This window comes from Haliotis cracherodii, unplaced genomic scaffold (genome assembly GCF_022045235.1).
Source record: "Haliotis cracherodii isolate W230 unplaced genomic scaffold, xgHalCrac1.p SCAF_8, whole genome shotgun sequence".
NCBI classification, from domain to species: Eukaryota; Metazoa; Mollusca; class Gastropoda; order Lepetellida; family Haliotidae; genus Haliotis; species Haliotis cracherodii.
The window spans coordinates 32,741,645-32,758,631 of NW_027266341.1; the positions used below are offsets into that span (position 1 = coordinate 32,741,645).

A 16,987-nucleotide genomic window follows, 5' to 3' on the forward strand; every position below is an offset into this window, starting at 1 on the left:
TTTTTCTAAGTTTGATGTGAGTGAAGTGTGTTTCACTTTCCTGTTTATCTTGAACTGCTTTGCATAAGACTGTTTGTAACAAAGATTATGTAATGAATTGCAATATTTGATTTTTATAATTTTACTGTATGATCAAGCCATGGGCCTAATGAACAAATACGGTAATGAATTTCTGCTTCTTTCAGGGAAGAAAGGGAATCCTATTTGATCATTCTTCTATGTGATAGTACTTCTTTTAGAAATTTGTGGATACATTCTCTGGTAAGTATTTTCATATCAAAATCAAGCATTCAGTTATAGCAAGGCAAAATGGTAAGACTTTAATAATCACTAATCTTAGCATGTTTGGAAATGGTTTCGTGACCCTGTGCACTTTGTATGGTGAATACGGTACACCTTTTACTGGACTACAGAAGCCATTAATTATTTTTGATCCAGCAGATCAGAAATTTCATTTAATTTCAAGCACAGAAAAGTTTATAACTATCAGCACAGATTTCAAAGATATCTTTTAATTTGAAAGAACTTTCTTTATTGAACTGACCTTTCAGAAAGATTGTGTTTCGATGGAATTACCTCGCAATACATTGTTACATTAAGACATGCTAGAATAGACACATGATACAGTAGCATCTGTATCGAAGTCACTAGAGCCCTTTATGATGAAATATCAAATAACTCTTCAACAAGGCCTGTCTTAGTGGGAATTTTTAAGTGTCAGGGAAACTGACAGGAAGAACAACTGACTTGTAAACTCTCAACACACAGCTCACCTACCTTTATGCCTGTGATTGCTTAGCTTAATGGGAGAGTGGTGTGCGAAGCTTTCGGGGAATACTAACATATGTGTGTTGTGTGCTAGCGGAGGGGGAATTGGGGAAAGACTTCAGATGTGATATCCAAGCACTCAGGTGTATACCGAGAAGGAGAAGTGGGTCACAGTCTTGTCTTAATGTTTTGGGTCATCTTCTGCCAATCAAGGCGCTACTATGCAGTGTCATGGGTACGGAGAGTCTTATGCTCGTGGGATTGCATTGGTGAAGCATTCAGAAGCAGTGGCATCTCTCTCTCTCTCTCTCTCTCTCTCTCTCTCTCTCTCACACACACACACACACACAAATTGTGTTGTTCAAACAAGCAAAATGCTTTGTAGTCAATTTTTATAACAGATGTTTTCAATTTCCATTTATGATTGATAATTGTGTTGTAAGCTGATGAACACAATTAGCCCCAACTTGCCTCTGAGGCCAGCTGCTGGCAAACCTATTGGGAGGGACATGTCTGTAAATAATTCATTCTGGCAAGACGAATCAGTGGTTTCATACTATGAACAACATCATTGACAATGATACAAAATCAACCTTTTCACTGCCTGATGCCGGATTCATTTTAGTCGCCTCATACAACAAGCTATATTCCAACGTAAAACCACCTTCATGTGTTTAACAAGCATCATATCTTCAAAGTAACTGTGTTAAACTTTCTATAAAGATAAATTCATGTCCACGGCAACTTCAAATAAAGTCTGACTTTGCCAGTTCAGTGTTGCTGCGAGGCTGCAGAGATTGAGAGTTTCCACAAGTTTCACATAATTGATTCCCTGGCAAACTTGTGTGGCTGTGATTGCGCACACCGTGTGATGTGCATGTCTTTTATCTATAGAACATTTCAGCTAGGTGTGATTAGACCTCAATTACAACTTCTTTGTTCAGAGAAACCTGGCTAACAAAATGGAGCATCTATATATACTTAAAGTGACACACACTACTGATTATTTAATGATGAATTTGTGTATTTTTTGTGTGCCAGTTTCAGCCACCAAGTTAATTATCATGTTGTTACCTCATGTTTACCCTGATCAATGAATCATTTGAATTACGTTCTCAGCTCCCTGGGGTGTGTTAAACCCACAGTGCCTATGAGATGCTAGAAAGTTATCAGTCACATTACCATCTCATCCTACCGGGTACCCCTTCACTGAGTACTTCACAGTGTTTAAGTTAGTACTATTTGTATAGTTTATATATGATCCCGCCAAATTCATAATGGTAAGTTATCAATAGAATTAAGGAAAAAGTTCTCGTTCAAAATAATTACTTTCTCGTTTATTTGTTTGTTGTTTGACGCCGCACTCAGCAATATTCCATCTATATGACGGCGGACTGTTAGTAATCTAGCCTTGACCAGACAATCCAGTGATTAACGTCATGAGCATCGATCCACTCAATTGGAATACAATGACATGCATCAACCAAGTCAGCAAGTCTGACCACTCGATCCCGTTAGTCTCCTCTTATGACAAGCATAGTTGCCTTTTACAGCCAGAATGGGTTGCTGAAGATCTGTTCTACCCCGGACCTTTACGAGAAGACAAAGTACTCAACTTTTGAAGTTGTTTTTGTAGTACATATCATTAGGAATAGTGACAAAAGATACTTTTTACCAGTGACCCTATGTTAGCACTAGTATAACGAACTCAAAGGGACTACTAATTTTAGTTTGTTATAATCGTAGTTCATTATAAGCGTGTTCGTTATAACCGTAGTTCACTGTAGTTAGTTGTCGTAAGGACCAGTTGAAATTTGCCATGTATAGGATTCTGCTATATGTTATTGTTATTAGGACTAGTGGTCTAGAAATGTCAGTTTCTTTGCTGCATTCCGGCATACCTATGTTTTGTTAATCCATAAATTTGTCCATACATCCATGAATCCAGCTGAGTTCACAGAGAACAGACAGTATACCTGAATATATAGTGCATCCAGTTTGGGCACAGTAGTAACCATTGAACGACACTGGTTATTTCAGGTATCTCATGTTTCCACGGTTACACTGAAACAATTACATTGTAATAGCAACCGTTCCACTTGTGTCACGACTAAAACCTGCCCCATGTATCCATTCAGTGAAGGAAGGCGAAGTTTAATGTGTGCATTATGCGTTTTCATAACACAATACACTGAAGCTAGCCAAGCCTATCTATTATGTATATGTATGAAAAACATAGAAGAAAGAGCCCCTTCATACTGTCAATACCACTGTCATTTCCTGTGTTCCACGTTACACACTGCCTTGCTGCTCTCAATGGATGGATTCAGTTTTGAAATGTCCTAGTTTAATACTAACCTGTATATGGCAAGGGGTTTCCATAATCGGCACAATTCAGGTGTGGATTTTACCTGTGAGCTCAGGTGTGTACATATACCTGCATGCCCCCCGGCTTCAGCAAATAGCCAGGTCAAAGGTCGTGCTAAGGTCAGGGTCAGTCGTTAATATCGGCCCCAGGTGGAAGTCACTCATGAGTACCGGGGTAGTAAACTAGTCCTTTAGGCTGAACTCATTGAGCTCTGATAGCCACATTCAACATCGTTTTCTTGTATTTGACATTTTAATCAGGTCAAGATGATGGGATGTCCTTGGGACAGGCATCTTTATTAGCTCAAATTCTTTCTCTGATCTCGTTATGGGCATGACATCGTATTTCTGACATTCTGATTAAAGGAAAATTACTTGCCTTTAGCGTAAGATCTGGCGTCGATTTAAAAGATCAAGTTCAGATTAGATTTCCTAAAGTTTCAAATTATTGGAAAATATTGTAATTATTTCAATAAAGATGCATGCTATCAACTGAAATGCTTTGACAGTGTCAGTGTGAACTTGTGTCTCTGGTATCATCCATTCAACAGTGATGGCCTCCTAAGAACTGGTCCGTGAACAATCGATGCTGGTCGTTAGCGGTGACTTCATGGCTCCTATGGTCAGGCTCTGTGACTTGAATGAAGCATGTCTTTGTTCCTATATACTACATGGGAGATTACTCATATTATCAATCACTGGATTGTCTGGTCCAGACGTGATTGTTACAGGCTGTCATGACATACCGTATTCGACATAATAAGCGCCCATGGCGATATTTGCTAATATATTTGCTAGTGAACAATCCAAATTAGCACCCAAGACTTATTGATTCGTGTATGATACGCACTCGTGTGTTATATGCACTCTTAATTATGGGCAATTAAATTCTGCAAAAATATATCTGTCGTGTATGATACGCACATACTTTTCTTTTGTATCATTTCAGGCTGTCAGCATGAACTACGAAATTTACAATCTTTCACCTCTGTTTTTGAAATTATATTCTAATAAGAGCCCGCTATTTCCAATTTTGAGAGCGCCCCGGGCGCTTATTACGTTCAATATTGTACCTGGAATATTGCTGAGTGAGGCTTTGACCTAAAGACAAATCCATCAGTACTGCACAAATATTGCAATACAAGAATAAGCAACTATTTGCAGCCTCACAGAAGAGCGAGGAGGTGTGAGACAAGTACCCCATATATTCAGATCAGCAATTTTGCAGGTATTTGTGGGGGTTCGAGTAGTTAAGATAGATGCAAACTCGGAAAGGCTTTTCCTATGAGGCTAGGTTGTGTACTGATCTCTTAGTTTGTCATCATTAGCAGCAAATTATTTTCTTCAAGTTGTTACTAATATCAGGAAAAAACAACTTGTCCCTATGGACATTTATAACAGTTAATGATTGCAGTCGTTCCTAATCCTGAAAAAAACAATACCAGACACCTCACTTTTCAGGATCAAATGGATGACAATCTAATAATGGCTATTTACCCGCCTAATGGATCATTCTCTATTCGGACAAAGTAGTGCTGTGTATGGGTAAACAAGATCACTCCTGACCGTGGCACGGAGTGGGATAGTATCTGCTCGATGAATGGGGCTTCACAGACTTAATTCATTTATTGGTATCCTGATGTATTGATTTTTTGCCAGTGCGGAAGATTTTTTCATGACCACTTATTGTTAAGCCAGAAAAATAAGTTATGAGGACTTTTTCTGTTTGCTCATTTTTGACGAATAAACATCAGAAGAACAGGTTATCATGTTGTTGTAGCCTGATGAAGAACAGTTTATGAACGCGGCAGAATGGACACCTGTCTCGGAAAGTATGTTAATTGTCCGTCTTGGAGGAGTTCCTGACACTTTGATGCCATCCTCCATCATGAGTAGCAGAGTGGAGATGTCTGTGATTCAATTTACAGCTGCCAAGTTTGGTCGGGTTGTAGCATTGATAGGCTTCAATACACTCCCTCCCTCTCTCTCTCTCTCTCTATCTCTCTCTCCCTCCTTCCTCTTTCTTTCTCTCCCTTTCTCTCCCTCTCTCTCCCTCACTCCCCACTCTCATGATTTCACTGGAAGCAATACCAGCTAGATTAACACGTCCCCAAGTTGTATTTATTTCATGGGCTGTGTCCAATAAATGTTTTGCAGTATTCTGTGACCCTTGAAGAATAGGTCTTGCTATAAAAGGCATTTATGCTTGTCGTACGAAACGACTAACGGGATCAGGTGGTCAGGCTCGCTGACTTGGTTGATGCATGTCATCATATCCCAATTACGTAGACAGATGCTCATGATGTCAATCACTGGATTGTCTGTTCCAGACTTGATTATTTACAGACCGCTGGTCATATAGCTGGAATATTGCTTTATGCTGCGTTAAACAACAAACAAACCAACAAAACAGTATTCTGTGAGTGTAACCAGGGCGATTATGTTGTTCAGGTGATGGAGGGTCTACTTGCTCAGAGGTGTGTTAGCCTGAAGGTTCTAGTGGAAATAAATGGAACAATCTGTTGTGGCACCTTAGTTACACTACCCATGAAGATCCGGGTCAGAATTGGTCTTCAGCAACCTATGCTTGCTGTTAGAGGCGACTAACGGGATTAGGTGGTCAGGCTCGCTGACTCGGTTGCCGTATGTCATATATCAAATGTGTAAATTGATGCTCATGATGTCAATCACTGGCTCGATTATTTACAGACCACCGTTATATACCTGGAATATTGCTAAATGACGCGCTTAACAAAAAACAAACAAGTAGAAACAGACTGGCTGTGTACATTGAAGTACCTTGATCAAAATATAGCAACATTATTTAATTAAGTGAGAGAGGTTTTACGACTCTTTTGACATTTTTCCAGCAATATCACTTCTCGGCACACAAGGAATGGGCTTCCCACATTGTACACTTGCTGGGAATAGAACTTAAGCTGTCTGTGTGGTAAACGAACACTTTACCACAAGGCTACCCTATGAACCTTACATCAATTGCATGACAGATAAACTTCAGTAATATGAAAGTATTGGTAACCCTTAACCTTTTTTAGTAGTATACTTAAATCCAGCTTGATATCATGGTTGTCTGTAGGTTTTGACATGAGGCAGCCAAGTATGGACTTCCTGATAAATCATAGGCGCCAAATTTGGAGTTAGGCTGCTTTGGCAGTAAGAATTGCAACAATGCGATGTTTTCCTTCAACATAAAAGAGACGGTGTGTGACATGCTGTTGGGCTGTGCATGCAATGTGCACCACACCCTTGTTAATTGTCGTCCATAGCTGTCAGCGCTGATTGATTACTTGGAAACCTACAACCTGATTAATTTGTCTTCAATACCGAATGTTATTTGTTTCATATGACTGGTTTAATGATCACCTAGGTATAGACAGACATATTCAAAGATTATGATGATATTTTCTAAATGTCATGCTGGAGTGTTAATGTTGGAATAATGGGACTTTTTGTTTTCATAAATGATCAGTATTTTTGATTTACAGATGTAGGTTAGATTCAGGGATGGCGATTTCCTTTGAGAGGATACATGATACTGTGTAAATATGACTCGCTTCCAAGGAGAAGGAGAAGGCGAGATTACATTTCCCACACAACCACTCATTAGATATGATGTTTCGCTGCAAATTAATATCGCAGCGATGTTAAGGCAGCATGTAATTATGTGTTTCTGATTCTGTGACCATAATTTATTTATATGTTTATACCCAAGACCAAATGTCAAAGCAAATGATGTTATTCATACCACCTCAATGCGAATCCATGCCATCTCGGAAATTCTGCTGAATAAGCTAAAACAGAAACTATTTTGAGGGGTTTTGCCCTTTGAAATAATGATAAGTCTTTTGAGTTCAGTTGTAAAGTTCCATGCCATCTTATCCACTGCATTCTATTTGGGAACCTACAAAATGTTGAGATATATTCAGTATACCATATTCGACGTAATAAGCGCCCATGGCGATATTTGCTAATATATTGGCTCGTGAACAATCCCAATTAGCACCCTTTCCGATTGATCAATGTACACAATACTTATTTATTCGCTTATACTACGCACTCGTGTGTTAAATGCACCCTTAAGTATGGGCAATTAAATTTTGGAAAAATATATCTCACCTATATAAACATTTCAGGCTGTCAGCATAAACCACGACATTTATCTTTCAACTATTTTTTCTTCGACAAAATAATATTCTAATAAGAGCCCCCTATTTTTAATTTTGAGAGCGCCTTGGGCGCTTATTACGTCGAATACGGTATGCGTTTTGTGTCTTTAAGCGCCAGCCCTTTGGATTCAAGGTTAGAATAGATCCTCAGCAGCCTCTTAAAAGAAGGGGGCGGTCGGGTAGCCTGGTGGTTAAAGTGTTCGCTCGTCACGCTGAAGACCCGGGTTCGATTCCCGACATGGGTACAATGTGTGAAGCCCATTTCTGGTGTCCCCCGCCGTGATATTGCTGGAATATTGCTAAAAGCGGCATAAAACCATACTCAATCACTGACTCTTAAAAGAAGGGATCATCCGGCTTGGTTGATGGAGTGTCAACACACCACGGGACACCAACTTGGGTCATTGCTCAGAATATCAATCACTGAATTGTCTGGTTCAGACTTGATTATTTGTAGTCAGTTGTCATATAGCTGGAATATTGCTCAGTGTGGTGTTAAGCAACAAATGTGCAGGTCTGTAGTTGTGATTGGAAAGGAAATAGACAACCATAAGACAGCTTTACATTACGTCTAAATATTGCTTCACTTAATGCATTTGACAATGTCAACTGATGCTGAAATACTTGTATTTCAGGTTGTATGCAGTAGATGTCAAAATTCAACCCCAGAGCTCAAAAACAGGATTATGGAGTTACTAAAAGGTAAAATATGAAAGAAATTGAAATGTTTCCGAACTTGCATTTATCATGTCATATGATATGATTTGGCTTTGATATATGAAACACTGATCTTCTGCACAAATACACTAGTCCACTAGACAAATACACTGGTCCACTTGACAAATACACTGGCCCACTAGACAAATACACTGGTCCACTTGACAAATACACTGGTCCACTTGACAAATACACTGGTCCACTAGACAAATACACTTGTCCACTAGACAAATACACTGGTCCACTAGACAAATACACTTGTCCACTAGACAAATACACTGGTCCACTTGACAAATACACTAGTCCACTTGACAAATACACTGGTCCACTTGACAAATACACTGGTCCACTAGACAAATACACTGGTCCACTTGACAAATACACTTGTCCACTAGACAAATACACTGGTCCACTAGACAAATACACTGGCCCACTAGACAAATACACTGGTCCACTTGACAAATACACTGGTCCACTTGACAAATACACTAGTCCACTTGACAAATACACTTGTCCACTAGACAAATACACTGGTCCACTAGACAAATACACTGGTCCACTTGACAAATACACTAGTCCACTTGACAAATACACTAGTCCACTTGACAAATACACTTGTCCACTAGACAAATACACTGGTCCACTTGACAAATACACTGGTCCACTTGACAAATACACTAGTCCACTTGACAAATACACTTGTCCACTTGACAAATACACTGGTCCACTAGACAAATACACTGGTCCACTTGACAAATACACTAGTCCACTAGACAAATACACTTGTCCACTAGACATATACACTGGTCCACTTGACAAATACACTGGTCCACTTGACAAATACACTAGTCCACTTGACAAATACACTTGTCCACTAGACAAATACACTGGTCCACTTGACAAATACACTGGTCCACTTGACAAATACACTGGTCCACTTGACAAATACACTGGTCCACTTGACAAATACACTTGTCCACTAGACAAATACACTGGTCCACTTGACAAATACACTGGTCCACTTGACAAATACACTGGTCCACTTGACAAATACACTGGTCCACTTGACAAATACACTTGTCCACTAGACAAATACACTGGTCCACTTGACAAATACACTGGTCCACTTGACAAATACACTGGTCCACTTGACAAATACACTGGTCCACTTGACAAATACACTTGTCCACTAGACAAATACACTGGTCCACTTGACAAATACACTAGTTCACTTGACAAATACACTTGTCCACTAGACAAATACACTGGTCCACTTGACAAATACACTGGTCCACTTGACAAATACACTAGTCCACTTGACAAATACACTTGTCCACTTGACAAATACACTGGTCCACTAGACAAATACACTTGTCCACTTGACAAATACACTAGTCCACTTGACAAATACACTTGTCCACTAGACATATACACTGGTCCACTTGACAAATACACTGGTCCACTTGACAAATACACTGGTCCACTTGACAAATACACTTGTCCACTAGACAAATACACTGGTCCACTTGACAAATACACTGGTCCACTTGACAAATACACTGGTCCACTTGACAAATACACTTGTCCACTTGACAAATACACTTGTCCACTAGACAAATACACTGGTCCACTTGACAAATACACTGGTCCACTTGACAAATACACTGGTCCACTTGACAAATACACTTGTCCACTAGACAAATACACTGGTCCACTTGACAAATACACTGTTCCACTTGACAAATACACTGGTCCACTAGACAAATGCCAGTATGCATGAATCAGGACAGTTATAATGTAATCGGGTTGCACATACTAGTAAATATTATATGTCTCCATATTTTGTTTATTTAATTTTATCCCTCCGGCATATAATACGGATGGATATAGTCTGGCTGTCTGGCTGTCTGGCTGTCCATCCCTCCTGTCCCTCCATAATGATTTCGTTTCCACAGCACAACTTGAAATCAGGGGCTGAAGGGGAGAGATTTGTTTTGTAGTAATTTAAAAAAAAATAATTTAAAATTCCTGTGTCAATGGCAACTAAGTTTGACTTTGACTCTGTTCTTTGTGGTGAGTACCTGACATTGAAATACAAAGTTCCGAATCCCAGTTCCATATTATTGTTTTGATAGCTCAATATCTTCTCTTGTCTACGGACAGACAGGTCAGATAGGAATACTCTCATCAAGCTGGACTTAAAGAACAATCAGATGATTTGTTCTTCCAAATTCGTGGGGGCGGGGGGATTTGTCATCTTCTGATGACTCTTGTTTGTCAAGAGAAACTGATAAAGCATTGCTGTAATTTGGAAATTGTTTGGAACTGGCCCTGCCTCTTCCTACTGATTGACATTGTCTGCACTTGTAAACATTCACTACTATTTATACCTTTGAGCTGTCATGGCTCACCGTTATGTGGGTTCCCTACTTCTCTGTTATGTGCCTGGAGGGACTGAGCATAGATCAAGTGCCCTATGGCCCAAGCCTGTCAGACGAGGCACATTGCAGGGGTCCAGGCCAGAATAGGTCCCCAGCTCCTGTTGCTCATTGTAAGAGTTGACTGGGTGGTCGGGTTCTGTGGCTTGTGTCTACGTACCCACAAAGGTTGAAGCGTTGCTCATGTGTTCAGTCACTGGTTTGCCTGGACCAGACAGGCCACTGTAACAGAAAACACCGTCTTTTCTTGAGCATAGTGCACACCCAAGTATAATGCGCACCCCCCCTCTAGCAGATTCAGTATTTTGGAAAAAAGATATTTAGAATATTATGCGCAGAAGAAAAATACGCTGTACCCCTTCAGCGAATCTGGTAAACGAACCAGTGATAAGAAACTTGGTCAGTACAAATTTGTACTAAGCCAGAAACAGCAATTAGCTGTTCATATGTCTTTGCGTTGAGGGGAAAAAACCATCAAAACTCCTTATGGCGTGTATAATGCGCACCCCCTTCTACACGGTTGTGGTTTTTTTGGAGAAAAAAAGTGCGCTGTATACTCAAGAAAAAAAAGTATTGCTATGGGGTTTAAAACAGGACTCACTCACTCGCTCGCTCTCTCCATGCTTGTTTGATGAGGCAGCTACAGCGAGTATTGGGTGGTCACAATGTCAGCTGAATCTACCTATGGAACCAACCATTTCATTTTCAGGCTGGAATGGGAAATTTAATTAAAGATAATCTTTGTTCAGGGTTGAAAAAAGAAACTTTGCTTAACATGCAAGATGTCCTGAAAAAATGTGAAAATAAAATTGTTAGGTTCTTCCTTTCACAGAAAAAAGGAAAAACATGCCTTTAAGTTGATTGGATGATATCTCATGGTTACTAAAGATATCTAACAAGCAAAATTCGATTCTTGACATGGGTACAATGTGTGAAGCCCATTTCTGGTGTCCCCGGCTGTGATATTGCTAAAAGCGGCGTAAAACAAACTCACTCACTCACTCAAAATGTTATTAAAGTTGGTATACGTTTAGTCAGAAGCTGTATGTTCCTTTCTTGCAATACTGATCCGTACATGACCAAGGTGGTTTCTTCCAATGAAGGCATCAACTTTATGGAATCATATCATGTTTAGTCTTTGTTTAGTCCTCAGTACGTATGCAGAAAATAACTTTTGTTGAAGGGCTTTGTTGACATTATGCAGGTGAGCTACAATGTTGTGGCACTATTTATTCAGTCTGAAATTAGGTTGCAATCTTGTCAGGTTGAAAATTCAAATCTAAAATTTTTAATTTCTATCAACATTTGTAAAATTTGAGTTTGTCAGATCCGTAACCAAGTAATTAAGAAAGAAAAACATTCACCAAACAACTGATTGTTTTGGAAGCAGTATAGTTTACCCTTGCTGAGTCATTAGGTAAATACTATTTTCAAACACTTTGAACAAGCAGCACTTGATGTTCGATTATGATTAAAATTACCAATCATTGTCACCTTAAACGGGTTCAATATTTGGGGACAAAAGCACTTGGCCAACCAGTGATGCAGTTCCAAAAAAGTCATCGCTGGGAGGCAAATCAACAGTCAGAATCCCAGTTTGATATGAACAAAGTCTCAATTATGTTTATCATTGTCAAAACCAAACGGCCTTGCATCCCCTGAGATGAAGTGTAGGTCTTCCACTCAATCGGGGAGTTTGCTGAGGGAAAAAACTCCCAAGTTAAACGCGTGATCAATAACGCTCTTAATTTATCATTATAGAAAGCACTTGAATATCGCAATCAAAGTGGGGGGATAACTCATGCTTGTCTCTATCAACATGGCTGACAGCGGGAAGAGTGTTTCCCTTATCTCTGTGTGCTGCCCCTGTTTCTAAGGCTTTGAGCCAGCTTCATGATAACAAAGTTGAAGAAAAACCAAAAAGGGATTTTTTTACGTTACTACATTATTGAAGTTAGTTATTTCAACAGAAACCAGTAATTGAAAATCGTAAGTCGTAAGGCTAAACCTAAAAAGATTGTGTTGTCTTACTTGATAAAACAAGTATCAAGTGATCTACTAATTTGAAAAAGCTTTGTTGCTTTCAGGCACCTTTGCAGGGGAAATAAATCGCGGAAATTAATTCTAATACCTGATACCTTTGTTTGCTGATGATAAAACATGGGCGACCGATGATGAATTCCCTTTGAACATTCATAGTTAGCATATAGATTATTCCCTGCAATACTCCAGGAGTGGAATAGGTCCCCAATGCTCATGCTTGTTGAAAAGGTCAGCATATAATAGGAATCAGATGCATACAATAGCTGTTAATATCAAATTAAGACTGATTAAAAAGGTTTTAGCATGACCATAAGACACTTTTATTCCTTTTTAAAATGAGGAGTGTTACAGATATTGAAAACTTTCATAGACAGAGAAGCAGAAATGATTTTTTTTTCGTCCTTTTTGTTTCAGGGTTGTGCTATGTGCCATTGCTTCGGTCAGAAGACAACACAACAGTGCCTGTGATTGGTCAGCCATGGTCGCCTGACCACTCATCAGACCTGACCAGGTCGCAGGTGAAGAAGAGTCCAAAGGACCCTACCCTCGCAGTGAGAGCCCGAGCCGGTCCCATGTCTCCATCTCAGGTGAGCTGAGGAAGAAAAACAATTTTCATGAATTTGGTGAATGTATAGAGATTGTTATCCAAGGGTATTTTTGTATTGTAAATATATATTACACATAAACACTTATGAAACTTTTTCACAAGCATACTACATCTTTTATTTTATTTTATGATAAAATCATATTTGCTTTTACAAATGTAACTTTAGACTGAGTAGGAATAGAACAGGAGCAGAATTCTGTAAATATTTCTTGTTGAGATGTGTTATATATACTGTACTTGTTATATGGATCAGTCTAGTGGTGAACTGGTGTCTTTGGTGATTTCGGATTTTGAGAAATACTGAACAGCATTATTTGTTTCTTCACTGAACTGAAAATATCCAATGACAGTGAACCAAAAGTGGGGTGTAAGTAGCCAAACCACATTTCCGAACTGCACCAGACCGGGGAATATATCATCTCCTGATGACTCTTGTTTAGAAAGTAGAATTATCTTTTGCTTAAGAAGGGTTGGTTGATGATGTTATGATGAGGTCATTGGATACTGTTTTCAGGTTCAAATTACTTCCTTGCCCTCCCACAACTAGGTTCTCTTTCAACCAAGGTCCTCGTGTTTGAGATGCAAGACTACTTGTAGCATTAAATTTTCCCAGAGGAATTGGATGTAATTTCAGAAAGATTTTTCTGCCAGCAACTTCCTGTTTAATGTAACAGCAATTTCGATTAAAAAAAATATTTTTTAGGTCCTTTAAGCATTCCTTTTAAGTGTATTTTCATGGTCTGGTTCTCGTAATGATTAGTGTGGCCCAGTTTTCTTATGTACTGCAATTTGCTGTATAGTGTTGCATCCATACGGCATGCCAGAAAACTATGGAGGTTGGTTTGAATCACAGTTCTCCCTTATTGTTTCTTTGTTTGTCGAAACCTTACCAGTGCTTGTGGGTTTCACTAAAGTGGTAAACGTCTAAGACCCGCAGCTTTATGGGTTTCCGTCGACATCAAGATGACACAATTATAATTGCAATACTGTTCAAAGCCAAACTCACTCACTGTTGGTGATGAACAAGGCATTGCTGACAAACACTTCAAACACAGCATCTGTTCCAGGCCAAGCTGTTTTACAGGCAGTGGGTGGCACCCCCTACCAACAGCCCCTTTGGAGACAAGAGAATGGTCACCAAGATCAGGCGGCAAGATGGAGAGAAGGGAATGGAACGGATTGGAAGGTAATTATTGGATAACACTAAACTAAAAGTTGATTCTCATGCCCCTATGACTAAAGATTTGATTTCAAAGAATGCACATTGGTACCAGCCCAGGGTAGTTTTTCTTATTATATAGGTATCCCTACTAGGGCCATTAGAGGTTCAGTCTTTTAGTGAAGAGTTCCTCTAATTTATCACTAATCGAGCAAATAGATGTATAAGGAATCCTCTGTGTTCTTGATATCCTGATAATGGCCAGGAAAGCAGACCAATTTCGCTCTCACTCACTCACTCACTTTTGGATTTATGGGGGAATTTATTCCATGTAAAAAAAGTTCCACTTTTCTGGCCCCCTTTGAGAGTAAAAAGTGTATGCCTTGACGTAGTGATCAGAATAGTACTTTCTTAACATCCATTTGTCATCTTTCTACAAGAATGAAGTAATGGATGAATAATGCTCTTTTGTCTGATTTCAGACAACTGGCCCATGAGATGCACATCCCATGGTTAGAGTACTGGGAATTCCTGGATGAATTCGTTGACTTCTCCACAGAAGAAGGCCTTCAAAAACTGGAAGATCATTTCAAGAAACGACAGACATCGGTGGTCTTCTCCGAATGTCTGGAGAACTTTGGCCCCCTGAACATGTCGGATAGCTCCTCTGTGTTCTGTAACACCTCACAGAGGGATCTACAGTCCAGTTTCTTAGATCCAAAGTCCAGGCTTCTGATCCAGCCAAGTTCCTTGTCCTGTATGAGCAATAATCCAGAAAATACAGACCCGGAGGAACTGGATGAGAATCTACCCCGAACTGAAGAAGGTTCTGAAGGGTCTGGATCCATTTGTGATAACAATAACAAACCTAAAGGATACACTACAGACTCTGAGAAAGACACAGGAGAGACACAGGGAAAAAGGGATGTGTGGTCATATAGGGAGCCCTCAGAGGGGACAGGACAAGAGCAGGAATCTCCAGAAAAGAAAACCGATGTAGTCTCACCTGAAAAAGCAGGTACAAGTAAGAATGTTCTGAATTTGAGTCAAGTCTCAAAAAGCGTTAGATTTGGTAAGAAGGAGGAAGAAAAGAAGTCAGATCCATGGGCATACCGACAGGGACTAGAAATCACAAACACGGACAGATCTTCACCTTCAAAGAACGAACAATTTCCGAGCCCTTCAAGACTGGACTCTGAGGGCAGTACAAGCTTTGATGAGAGTGTTGTGGCAACATTTTCCGGCATGAAGTTGTCAAGTGGTGATGAGGAATTTCACACACCAGAGTCCCAACCAAGGTCTGACAGTGAGTCTTTCAGAACACCAAACCAACTAGAAGTGTCTTTCAATACAGCCGTCACGAATCTCTGTGATGATTTGAAAAGGAAACTGGTTTTCACACCAGAGCAGCAGTCAGCTCTGTCGGTCGGAAGGATGGTTGGGTGTCCCTATGGTAAAATATCAGTCCCTTTGGGCAATTCACACCATGCAAATGATGCCTTCCGTATCCTCTCGAATTCCAAGATGTTGGATCTGGATGAGGATGAGGAATCAGCGGATCAACCAGCTCCGGTGTTGGTTGGCCTTGACGCTAGATCGGCAGGGTCGGACCCGTCTTGCGTGGTTGCAAATGTTTGGGTCCTCAATGACTCTTTACATACATCAAGTGTAAATAATGTTTTCCCGGACACCAAGGTCTTGCTAGAAGACTCTAAGATGAGGAATCAACTTCTAAACATCGAAGGTCCCAAACTGATGACTATAGACATTTCCTGTGATGAGAAATATACCACGAGACAACGAACTGTGCCAGTACAAGCCCTCTTTTTCCAGGCCAAGATGACACTGGTGGATGTGTATATTCATGGGTAAGTTATTCATGTGGCTGAAATATTTCTACAGTGTAATTCAGACAATGGTATAAGAAAGAATTTCCTCTTTTTTTTAAAATAACTTGTTTATGTACAAAATCTGTATGATCTGGCTGGTTCCAGATCTGTACAATGTCTGACTAGTTTCAGATCAGTCTGTGCATCTGACTGGTTCCAGATAAGTATGTACAAATTCTGTATGAACTGGTTCCAGATCAGTCTGTGCGTCTGACTGGTTCCAGATCTGTACAATGTCTGACTTGTTCCAGATCGGTCTGTTCAATGTCTGACTGATTACAGATCAGTCTGTACAATGTCTGACTGATTACAGATCAGTCTGTACAGTGGCTGACTGGTTCCAGATCAGTCTGTACAATGTCTGACTGGTTCCAGATCTGTACAATGTCTGACTGGTTCCAGATCTGTACAATGTCTGACTGGTTCCAGATCTGTACAATGTCTGACTGGTTCCAGATCTGTCTGTACAATGTCTGTATGAACTGGTTCCAGATCCGTCTGTACAATGTCTGTATGAACTGTTTCCAGATCCGTCTGTACAATGTCTGTATGAACTGGTTTCAGGCTGAAGCACGCCAAGACAGACCTGGACGTCCTGCGAGCAGTCGACCGGTCAAGTTTGAACACCAGCAAGTTCCCACTGATTCAGAGATGGTTGCAGAGAGTGTCTTCACTGGCTGACGACAACAAGCAGAGGTAAGACTTCACCAGCCAGTGGAGCTAAGGGCAAACTTCAGCCTCTCATCTCTTTACTGGCTTTTTCTATGTGTTTGTTTATCCCTGACTACTGATCTTATTGTGATTGTATGCCA

General features: G+C 40.0%; 1 protein-coding gene across 1 annotated transcript in view; it reads left to right on the plus strand.

The window, feature by feature from the left end:
• LOC139449496 (ankyrin repeat and LEM domain-containing protein 2-like) overlaps positions 1 to 16,987 on the plus strand; it is an 82,771-nt gene that overhangs the window by 64,657 nt on the left and 1,127 nt on the right. The window contains exons 6-10 of the mRNA XM_071230919.1: positions 7,958 to 8,024; positions 12,935 to 13,107; positions 14,195 to 14,313; positions 14,769 to 16,154; positions 16,740 to 16,871. Coding sequence (XP_071087020.1) covers positions 7,958 to 8,024; positions 12,935 to 13,107; positions 14,195 to 14,313; positions 14,769 to 16,154; positions 16,740 to 16,871 — 1,877 coding nt within the window. The remainder of the gene's footprint in view (positions 1 to 7,957; positions 8,025 to 12,934; positions 13,108 to 14,194; positions 14,314 to 14,768; positions 16,155 to 16,739; positions 16,872 to 16,987) is intronic.